This window comes from Pantherophis guttatus, chromosome 3 (genome assembly GCF_059756535.1).
Source record: "Pantherophis guttatus breed Tessera chromosome 3, ASM5975653v1, whole genome shotgun sequence".
In the NCBI taxonomy this organism is placed as follows: Eukaryota; Metazoa; Chordata; class Lepidosauria; order Squamata; family Colubridae; genus Pantherophis; species Pantherophis guttatus.
This window is the reverse complement of record NC_142065.1, coordinates 127,787,656-127,799,715: the sequence shown is the minus strand read 5'-3', so window position 1 is coordinate 127,799,715 and position 12,060 is coordinate 127,787,656. Positions and strand designations below refer to the sequence as shown.

General features: G+C 35.6%; 1 protein-coding gene across 6 annotated transcripts in view; it reads right to left on the bottom strand.

The window, feature by feature from the left end:
- The window catches only part of SLC12A7 (solute carrier family 12 member 7), a 108,849-nt gene that overhangs the window by 3,385 nt on the left and 93,404 nt on the right, over nt 1-12,060 (bottom strand). For 3 of the 6 annotated variants that reach the window (XM_034411833.3, XM_034411835.3, XM_034411837.3), the window contains 2 exons: nt 8,682-8,863; nt 6,132-6,146 (listed from right to left, as the gene is read on the bottom strand). In XM_034411833.3, coding sequence (XP_034267724.1) covers nt 6,132-6,146; nt 8,682-8,863 — 197 coding nt within the window. The remainder of the gene's footprint in view (nt 1-6,131; nt 6,147-8,681; nt 8,864-12,060) is intronic. The other 3 variants (XM_034411834.3, XM_034411836.3, XM_087891279.1) reach the window with 1 other exon arrangement.

Here is a 12,060-nt window from a genome sequence, read left to right as displayed (position 1 = left end):
CTGCAGTCTGGCTCACTACCAGGGAGAACATCTACCAGATAAAAAACTTGGTATTCATTGAACAGAGGAATGTAACACAAAGTTTTTAGGTTCTACACTGGGTGTTGTGAACATTGAGGTGAATAGTTCTGCACTGAAATTTCTTGATGTGCAAGAGTAGGTGCAGATGTGTGCCCCCAGGAAGTGAGTGGATTGATATCTAGCTTGCATATAGATTAGACCAGGATCTTGCTGAATGTTGTTTGCAAAAAAGCCAATGTCAGAGGAATGAAAGCCATCATGACTGATCTCTTCCTTTTCTACTGCATAAGTAATCTTGATGTATTAAATTGCTTAACATGTGTCCTACCAGTGGCAGAAGGCATGTTAAGCAATTTAATAGATCACAGTTATTTATGCAGTACAGGAGGCAGAACAAATCTGGAGGCTGCGAGGATCTAGATGGCAAACAACAGTCTGAAGCTCAACCCTTAGATGGGGTGGATGTGGGTTTGGAAGCCAACCAAGACCAGTGATATTGCACCTTTATTTCTGGATGGGGTCACTTTCTCCTGGATTAACTATTTGTAACTTGTGGTCCTCCTCAGCTCACAACTCCTGCTTGAGGAACATATGGTGGCTTTGGCTAGGTCTTAGCACAACACCATCTCAATTATGGCCATTCCTGGATCAGGAAATATTCACAGCACATGTCTTGGTATTTCTTGACTGAACTATTTTGCATGGGGCTGCCCTTGAACACTACTTGGAAACTACAATGGATCCAGAATGCAGCAGTTTGAGTAATTGGATCCAATGGGTTTCCTGAAGCAGTACTCACAGAGTAACACTGCTGCTGTGAGAAAGGCAACACTTGCCAGATGGCTTCAATTCAACCTATTACTTGTTATCTTTACAATATATATAACTCGATCACCTGATAATCTGCAGGACTGCTTCTTGCATTGGTTTCTGCCCGTCCAGTAAACTCTAGCAGAGAAGTTACCTTTAGAGTCATCCTTAACTAACTGCCAACACTAAAGACCAGCAGAGGATGTTTTTCTGGGCTGCCCCACTCTTTGAATAGTGCTCACCAAATTCAGGTCAGCACCTACCCTGCTGGAGTTCAGAAAATTGACAGAAGTGGCTGTTCTCAAAAGCCTTTATTAGTTTTTGGATGGGCTATTATTTAATTTCAATTTTAGTTTACTTTTGTATTATTGCAAGCTGCTCAACCTCCAAAAAAGTCTATATTATTAGAAAAACTGGGAAGAAAAGATGATCAGCAGCAAAGGTGGATGGACTCAGTTACAGTGAAGATCGATTAAAAGGTTAGGCACAGATCTTTGTGGAAAAATCTGTGTGGCAGTTAGAAGTTGAAAATGACTTGATGGCACATAGTCAAATGTGCTAAAAATGAGTGGCACATAGATTGCAGAAATAAACACAATTAAAATTATAGAACTAAAAGGGCTCCACCATCTGCTCACTGCAAGATGCCATGTGTGTACTGCTTCAGAGAATCCACTGAGTCCAATTCACAAACATCTTCCTCCTCTGATACTGGTGACAGAAGAATCAAAAGATCAGTATCTGGGGCACATACTTAGATTTTGAGAAAACATCTCCACCCAACCCTAATTTGTGAATGTCAATGCTTGTGTCTCAGAGAGATAATTTCCTGCTTTGAAGAAAATGATTAATTCAGGTAAGGAATGCCACGATTTCCACCTTAGGCACTTTTGAAGACAATGCTGATGGAAGGCCTTCTGGGGGGAAATTAAGATGGCACTTCTCTGAGCTGTCTCCCCAAAATGGAGACTCTCACATCCTCAATGAGATAAAAGAGCACGGGAATCAGAGGGAAAGAGCCAAGAATCACATGAAGTAAATGTTCTGATGGACAGCAATTATGTCCATTGTAAGAGTAAAGGGAATTCTTCTGCTGTGCTGTTTCACTTTCTCTGATCCACCTGTCCTTGCCTCCCCAACAGGATTCAGACAATCCAATCATCCCAGGGAAATTAAGGGAACTTCTGCTGTTCCAAAGGTCTTGGGGTGGTTGGGAGGCAGGCTTTGTTTAAAGCTGCTGAAGGAGTTCCTCCAAAGCCTGGGAATGTTGGCTTCAATCATTTGAAAACATCAAAGGAAGAAGTGAAAAAGGAAAGATAACCCCACCTCCCATGCCTTATATATTGGAGTAGGTGGAAATGAGAAACTGATTAGTGGCTGCCAAAGTGTTTGGTCCTGCCAGATGGAGTAAATTTGAGTAGCAATCAGCTAAGGATACTTTCAAAGCAACAACCTCTGCTGAAAGCACCTGGAATCCATTATAACTGAAACTTTGCATGGTAGCCATTTCATGCTTTTAAAAAGCTACACACAATCTGTCTTTAGAGTTCTTACATACAGGATGTATCAACCAGTAAGGCCTGCAGAGATTCCTCCTAAAATCGGGGAAGCAACGTGCTCTGAAAGTTAAAAGACTGTTCCTGCTTGCTAAACTGCTCAAAATAAGAACATTGCAGAGAAAAAGGCAAATCTATATGCATTTTTACACTGCACGATGCTTATGCTTTAAACTTAAAGGGTCACCTCAAATGTCAATCTAACTTGCCTAGCAGAGAATCAGAAAGAGTCTGGTAGCACTTTTTCTGCCTAGCTAATGTGATTACAAGGCAAAAGCTTTTGTGAGGTGCAGCTCAATTCACCAGATGCACAGAGTGGCTAGACCGATACAGAAATGAAATTGGGATGAACTGGGGGATTGGTGGCGATGAATTCCAAAATTCTTTTACAAAGAAAATAGAGTTGTCACCAAATTTATGAAGTCGTCCAGTTTCACACTGTATAATGTATAAGTGCTGTATAACTAAGGAAGGTGAATTGTTCCACTGAGAATAAAATAATAGAACAGTTTGTGCTTTGTGTTTCCCTTATGGGTGTACCCAATAAAGCTTGGAGCTCAGTTCAAAACAGCTCCACTCATGACATTCTATCAGAATGTTTTAACTTTGCTGCATTCCAGTGGAATGAACTTGGAAAGTCTCTAATACATGGTGCTCTAAAGGAACAAGGACTTAAAACATCTTTACTTATTTTTTAGGGTTTTTTTAACCCTGCCTTTATTGCTTTTTAAGTAACTTTATTTAAAGATAGCAAACATATCTAATACTCTTTCCTCCTCCTATTTCCTCGCAACAACCACCCTGTGAGGTGGGTTGGGCTGAGAATGTGTGACTGGCCAAAAATCACCCAGCTGGCTTTCATGCCTAAAGTGGGACTAGAATTCACGGTCCCTGAGTTTCTAATCCAGCACCTTAGCCGCTACACGAAACAGGCTCTTTTTGAATGATGCACAAATTTTACAGCACAAGACACAGACAGAGCCCAGGGATTCATTTTCAAGCAACCCTACGAAAGCAGGAGTTGCATCTTTGTCAACCCCCCAGTTTTCTCAGATAGATCAGGGTTTTTCTTTTTGCATCCCTATTTGGAAATAGTCTATTTTTTGCACAATATCATCCTTAACATCCTGGCTGACATTTGAAATATGCCACTCATGACTTAGAGAACAAGCAAATAATATAACACATGACACTTAAAAACAATCTCATTTTGTTTTGAGCAACCAACATGGAACATTTTATCCTGAGCATATGATAAAGGCTTTAGAACAGTCATTATGGCTTTTATGAACATAGTATTTTGGTCTCAGAATATTTTGAGTATACCTAGTCTGCCTGAACTCTGATAAATTTTGACCGCTAAGAGTGCTGTATCTATCACAAATGTCCTGCCATGAACATCAGATTATCTATCATAACAATATTTTAAAGCAACATTTTTAGCCTGAACACAAACGTATCTGAAATCAGTGATAAACTTTAGTTGGGATAAAAGTAGGAATTGTAGACATTAAGCTCTAATCCTCTTATTCTATTACTACAAATAATTTCTCTCAATGCAAATTTGTAGTATCTTGATTCTTAACACACAATACATTTCTGTAACATCTCAATGAAATTTGAGATTTGGGTGGGGAAGAATAGGCTCTGACTTAATCACAGCAAGACTGAGTGCCTGTGCATTTGAAATCTGCCATGATCTAGGCATTTTCCACTTTTGGTTCTGGGTTGGACTGCATTATCTCAGTTGGAGGCATTTTGTGATCTGGAGATCTTCCTTCAGTTCCTATATGAAAAGCAGCTGATAGCCATGATCAGGAAGGCTTTCTTTTGCACTAATTGCACTTGCTTCAAGACTGGGAGGCCCGTGTTCATTCATGGCTTAGTCACTTCCAGATTGGATTCCTGAAATCCCCAGTTGAGGCTGCAACTCACCAGTGACATATATATTTCTATACATATGTATTTCTATATCCCCTTCATCACACTCAATGATCTGCACTGGCTCCCAGTAAGCATCCAATGTAATGCAAAGTGCTGGCTATCACCTATAGAACCCTAGATGGTACTTGGGTCAGTTTATTTGCAAGCCCTGTTTCTTCTGACTATACTATGAAATTGCTCAGGATAGGCATACAATTATTGTGTTTTATTATCAATCTATCAATTTTTACATTATTTTTAATGTTATCCACTGAGAGTTACAAATTGTGAGAGGGGCAGTCTTACAAGTCTTTATATATACATACTGTAAATAAAACAAACTTACTTGCATTTCTCAACTTTTTGGCTTGGGTAACATTTTCAGTTTTAGTTCCAATTAAAACATATGCAACAGTTAAATGGCGGCCCTTTTGAGGAAATCACTGAATTGGAGTATCCCAAGTGAATGAGAAACATGAAATGGACTGAGATTGTTTTTATGAAGTCAAGATTAATCTAACTACGGTAGTAAACTATAAACAATTTCAAAGAGATTCATCCCTTTTGGAATTAATTAATTGGAATTAAGAAAGAGAAGTTGAAAAATGATATATATTATTTTCATTCAAAATCTTGCTCTAATCATTGATTTTGTTTACATTTGCTAGAATTTTCACTTATGTAACAGCTTGTACTTCAAACACAATCTTTTCTCTCTTTTAAACAATTATGGGCCAAAACTGAAGGAGCAAATAATAAACCTTTTTATAGCGACAGATGCAAAGGAACCTTTGCATAAGTTCAACAAAAGGCTATATGGAACAAAGCATGGGCTTCCATATATTTGACTGAATACACACACACACACACATACAAAGTGACACCCCCCTACACACATACATTAACTGGATATTATGCTGTTAATCAACCAGATCAATGGGTGCAAAACTTGCTCATGGAACCCCTTTGTTGTATCAGAGTAGTCATGTACCGTACAGTAAGGATGGGTGTGGATAAAGGCTTAATTGCTGTTTAATATGCACAACAGAACTTTAGTGCTCTGTAGAAAGATTTTTTCAAACAGAAGATGACTCACTCAGAGAAAATGCAGGAGACAATCCATTAAAAAATGGAAAAAGCAGTAGAGGGTCTTTAGTGTATTTTAAAAGAAAAATGGAGAAAGTAAGAAGAAAAATATTTGCCACTTGCCATAGCTATACCTGGATACATGACATATCTTATCTTATTTTAATAAGAGGATCTACTGTGGTTCTTGTGTTTTTTAAAAAAAACATAGGAGGGAGTCTGGAGATACGCAACATAAGATATATTCTTACAATTTAAATGACTATAAAATGAACAATGATATGGCTCAGCAAACCACTCAGCAACAAAAATACTTTCAATGTCATTAGCAAATTATTTGCAAATTCTGTTATGTGTTTATAAATGAATACATGTTATTTTTATTTAAACACTATTGTGCATTTCTGGTTAATGAGTTAATTTTAAAAAAACTTTGCATCATGGGATTTTGAGGAAGAAAAAGTCAAATGATGTATATAAACAAAAATTTCATCAGTTCTAGAATATTATTTGCATTGAAAGTGGACAAGAAAAGCAGAGATGTGACTTTAAAAAAAATAAAATAAAAAACCAGGAGAAGAATGCTCTGCCATTTCACTTGCATGCTAAAACACAATATATAGACACAAGAAACACATAATACAAAGCCAATTGGAAGGATACATGCACTAACAATTCAATAGGAAAGCACAGACAAACAGAAAAACAACCTAAATTGCAGCAAATTTAACTTACAGATGTTCCCATTCTCTACATGGAAAAGAAACAAATATGTAATGCATTATTTGACCCTGAGGGGCATATATTTTCAATAAATATAGCAAATAGATGATTAAGTTTTTAATCATCTGTAAACAATATGCTTTATATAATTTAAAAACCAAACTATCATAGTAACTCCTGTTCAATGTTGACACTCTCATTAACCCTAGATATGGCTAGGCATTTTCATACACTTTTTACTTCTGAAAGTTTCTGAAGAAGCCAATTGTGACTGATCCAGAAAACAGTATACTTATCTTCTCAAGGTGTGAATTATTTTTGTTATCTAGAGAGAAGTTCCAAATTTCAGGCTACATGACAGCTTCTAATGGATACCTATATTTTTAGTGGGCTTTAGGTATGGAAAATTACCATAAATGGTCTTAAAAAAACCATACGAGTTTGACTCTGCATTATCTCAATCTTACTTAAAGCAAACACTTTGAAAGCAATGTCATTTTCTCATGATTAAATCTAACATGATTAAATCTGGATCCAATTTTGTATGTCGAGAATGGTTCTCTGAACCTGCTAAGAACTTGTTTTCTCTCTGTCCCAAACTGGATCATATTCCTTCCATAATGAGATTTCCACCCCTTAAAAACTGAAATGGTACCACACTATCTCCTATATCCCTGAAAAAAACATAAATATTGTGCTCAGAAAGGAGAAGTTACTATGTGCTACTCGGTGAGAAAGGAAGGATGTAGGGGCAAGGCAGCACGAATCATCTTCTCCTCCTCAGGAAAGTATTACCTGACCATATTATTTTTGAAGTGTTTGAAGATATACTAATTTTTAAAATTAAATTGCTTGCTTTTCTGTTGTTACCTGATATTTATGCATTTTCAAATACACAAATGAAAAAGCTGCTGATTTTCTCAGAGGAAGCAACACTATCTTTCCAAAGGCACACACAATTAATTTCCTAGATCAATATACTTATATTTGCAGATGCAAACATATGTAAACAGAGGTTGCAATGTTGTAATTTGCTATGGACGTGGGAGCTTCTACGCCTTCAAGAAAGTCAATTTCCATCACTCTTTTATTATTCATAAATAGAATAAGTAATTCATACTTATGAAGAAGTATTATAAGAAGTTAACTTATAATGTGATTTTATGTTAGCATACACTGTGTCCTTCAATTTACAATCAAAACACTGAGCTTTTTTCTATTTATTTAGGCAGGCAGTTTCATTTGACTGGTGCTGCCTTTCTGTGCAGTTATTACTTAGTTTACATCACCATCTGGTGGATATAGAGATATTTGTTACTTGTACTACTATGCAAATAGTAATATAGCTAGGTAGGATGAGCTGAGAGGGACTAGGCCAAAGTCACCCAGCTGGCTTTCATGCATAAAGGAGGCCTAGAACTCGCACTCTCCTGCTTTCTAGGCCACTACCGTAGCTATTACACCAAACAATTGTTACTTTATTTTAAATACCATTTGTTTTGTAAAGTAAGCAAAGATATGAAAAGCATACAGAATTATATAAATAAAGACACTGTATTAAACATATCTGAAAATATATGGGTGTCCATATCTTCATGTACTAAGAATGTGAAATTCAGGAATTGAAAAAAAATGCTAATGGTCTCAGAAGAACTGGTTGTTTATCTAGAGCTGCAGTTCTTCAATACGAGTTATGAGCTTGCGCAGAGCTATGTCCAGAGTTTTCTAGAAGTAGCCATCACAAGATAATGAAGAAAGAGCAACTCTTCCAAAAGTTGCATTTCTATGGAACATAGATCCAGTTTATAGCGCTGACTGAAGATAATGGGGTAGGCTTGCATGGCTAGCCAGCACAATTTGGTCAGGAATAATCTGAAAGACAGTTATTGTTTAAGTGCAGATCAGAAGTTTGGTCAGTTTTAGCAAAGCCTGATGGATGCTATTATGCATTTGGAGAAATCCTGTATAGACAGATTATGCCCTTTAGATGGGACCTGGATGGCCAAGAATAAATACTGGTCTTACTAAAATGGTGCTGTACAGTCCAAGCAAAAAATTAGAGAAGGAAACCATTTTCCAATGGTTTGAGAGACCAGAAAAATACTAGACAGAATAATGTTCTGATTTAAGTGAAAGATCACTGCTTTCAGAAGAAAATAAATATATAGGTGAAAAAAACACTCACAAATGATATAATGGCTATAGGTTTGCCATCACGGGTATAGAATATTAGTCAAAAGAAGGATGTATAACAAAAAAGGAAAATAGAACAATTTACAGTTTCAGCACAGTACTGGGTTTCAATTTTGGTCCCTACTGGTTTGCTCATGGGTGCAGGCGCGATTGTGACACTTCTGCGCATGTGCAGAAGCTTCTCCACATGCGCAGAGACATCCGGGCGGGTGGGAGGAGCCTCCCGCCGCCACCGGTTCGCCCAATCTGGAGCAAACCAATAGCAACCCACCACTGTTTCAGCATTGAAATATGTGATTGAGCAGCATTCACAAGCCTGGAACTCATCTATTCTTAATAACTTCTTCTATTCCTTAAGTAACCACTTACGGTTTCATACTGAAGATATCTTTGTAGCCTGGCGCACATGCTTCTTTATTTTTATGCTTTTCAGATACAAGTTTCTCTTTTGTCCAGGTCATCTGTACTTTTTCTGGGGCAGCAATAGTTGTCTGCAATTTAACCATTCCTGTTCCATGGGATGCAGTGTTTCTGTCATGGATTAACTGAGCCTGGCCAAAGATAAGCAAGCAAAGTAAAGATTTTTGACATGTCAGCTAATTCAAAACAGATAGAGGTCTGTTCTTATAGAATCTACTGCATGGGAATTAAAACTGCATTTTTAACTTGCAATAACCATTCAATAGCTTGACTCCCCAATTGAATGGTAATTATACATATAATAATGTATAATTAAAATGCTAAATCTGGGTTTTTCTAAAAGTAGTGTGAAATTCATTCTTCCATGTTGCTGCAGAGGATCCAATAATATTGTGGCTTGACAAATTATATGCGTATATAATGAATTTCAATATAGGTGAGAAGTCCATGCAAAATAGCTTTGAGAAGACAATAATAATTTGCACTTACATACATATATGCTTTCCAAAGAGTTTATACTATTATCTTGCAAAAATGATATCTATTCCCATCTACCACATAAATAATTGGGACAGTTGCTGTCATTATCATAGTCACATGACATAAACAGTCAATATTATAGTATCAATAGTATATAGCCTTTCACAAAATTCAAATTGATGTGTATATCTAAAAATCAGTAATTTCTTATTGATTTTATCACTACTTTATCACTATTGATACAACAACTATAATGATATCAATATCAATAATAATAACCAAGTATTCTATTTCGATCACATGGGAATTGACCTCTAAATAAAAAAAATGGACTTACAATCAAAAGATTTACTGTTCAGCATTGGAAACACAAACATATGTTTTACCTATTCAGCAGTTTGCAGAATTGATTAATACAGACTAACCAAGGATGATTACAATAAATTAGGGCCTCAATTTATTTCATATAATGTGTCTCTCTAAATATACATTTTGTATGTGTATATTTTTAGCTTTTTATAACAGTGTTTCTTTTTTTGCATTCTATTAAAAAACTTAAATCACCAATTATAAGTCAATATTTATCTTAAATTTAAATTATATTTTTAATTATTTATATTTACATATATGTATTTACACAAATCTAGGACCTCACATGTTTTTATTATTAGCCTTTTCTTCTGAAAGTTTGCTTTTTTTTCTAATGCATTTAAAATCCAGGATAAGTTTTTACTGCACACAGAAAGAGCTCCCTTATTTTTTTCCTCCTTTTTTTATCTTTTTTATCTTTTTTATTTCTTTCATTAGGACAAATTGTTTAATTATTAGATTATAATCTAACCTCATAGAAGTTATTTTCATATTTAAATTTTACACAGTATTATTGAGAAAAAATGTATTTAAAAAATGGATTCAAAAACAAATTATTATTTTTCTTCCTTGCCCTGCTAAAAGGTCTGGCCTGCCAGCCAAATTAATTATGGGCTGAAGAAATATGGGATTTTCAGTCTGAAGAAAAGATGACTCATGTAAAGGGAAGGTAGAGGAAGGTAGCTAATAATTATTCTCCACACCACAGAAACTAGGATCAGAAATAACTCTTAATTTATTATTCTGTTTCTGTAATTTTATCTTTTGAGTGAGTAAAGGAGTGCAACAAATCCTTCTTTATCACTGGCTTTTCCTCTAGATGGCACTACTTTGCTTCATAACATCATGCATATTTTAAAATCTGGCTGGATTCTATTAGAGTGGATTCTTCTTAGTACAATTTGGGTGTTAAATATATGTCAGGTTTCAAAGGTTAACATCTTTTTGAAGATATTTAAAAGGCTTTTTGATCATCCCAAACAAGCAAGGATATGTGGCAAAGGCACAACCAGTAGCAGACAGAGGTGCAGAGGTTGATCGGATGGATGGATGGAAGGGAGGGAGGGAGGGAGGGAGGAAGGAAAATGATAGCATTCCTTTCTTTTCTCTCTGCCACACCAACCTGAATAGGCTACCCCTGAGGCACTATTCAAAATATCACCAAGAGTGTCCTGAAGTGCAGCATATACCATGAAAGCCTGCAACCTGGACTATAAGATAAGTTAGTAGGCAAGAGTATGAATTAATGAAAGAATAAAAACAGGTATGTATATCAATGTTTTTCTTTTTTAAAAAAAATAGCAAGGGAGTCAGTTCTCTTCTATCGGGTGCTATGCAGTTATGTTAAGTGCAATAATGAGTCATTTCACTGCCATTACATTCAATTTTATTATATTATTTACATTTTTGGTGAAAAAGAATTATAAATTATCTCAGATGTTAGAGGACAGTTACGTCATGATTTGAAAATCTTTCACATGAAACAATGGCTTTAAAGCACAATACATTAAACATGGAAAGGAGATGATTATCTACCAAATCCTACTTCGGAGATATTTTTTGCTATTCTTTTAAGCAAACATTGACACAGAACTTACTAACTAAAGGTTAACTACAAAAACAATATTCCATGTTGCTATGAACTAAGGATTTGCCCACACTTAAAGTGCCACTTTTTCATGTACTGTACTGTAGCAAATTTCTTCTGAATGAGAAATTTAAAATTCAAAAATAAATGTATAGCCAATGCCTTTTATTAAACTACTAAGAAAAGATGAAATGAGGAATGTCAGTTTGTAGGCAATAATGGATGTTTAAATTCATTTGATTTCAGATGAGACTATGGACAGTGATCTATGGACAGATTTCTAATTTCAAAATTTGTAATTTTACAAAATATAGAATAGATGGTGATGTGAATTCTAATGGGAAATATAGAACATCCCTATGCAAATTCCTGCTTTTCCTCCTACCTTCTGGGTTTTAAATGTTCAATCCACCTCTTTAAACAGGATTCTACACATTACACTGGCAAATTGCCTATGTTTTTATCCTTTTATCTATGGCCAGAAAAAATTCTACATCAAGGTGAAATTGAAATAAAAATGGAGTAATCTGAAGCAATTCCCAGTGTGCATTCGTATCAATAGTTAACATCCTTAAGCAAGAGAAATGCAAATATCCTACTGATAAGGCACTTCATCTTGTTTAGCCTTTCTTTTAATTGATCTGTATATTGTCCAGGTAAAGCAATGCAGGATATACAGTATTCCATAAGGTTTGGGCAGTACCGTACAATTATGTGCAACATTCCTTTCTAAAAGATCTTCATTAATAAGGATACTTCATGTTGTAAAGATTAATAGCTAATGGATTCATCAAATAAATATTTTCCCCTTTATATCATCACAAACTCATGGAGTCAATGAACACTTACCAGAACAAATCGAAATAGATGTTGTTATTCAGAACAAACTAT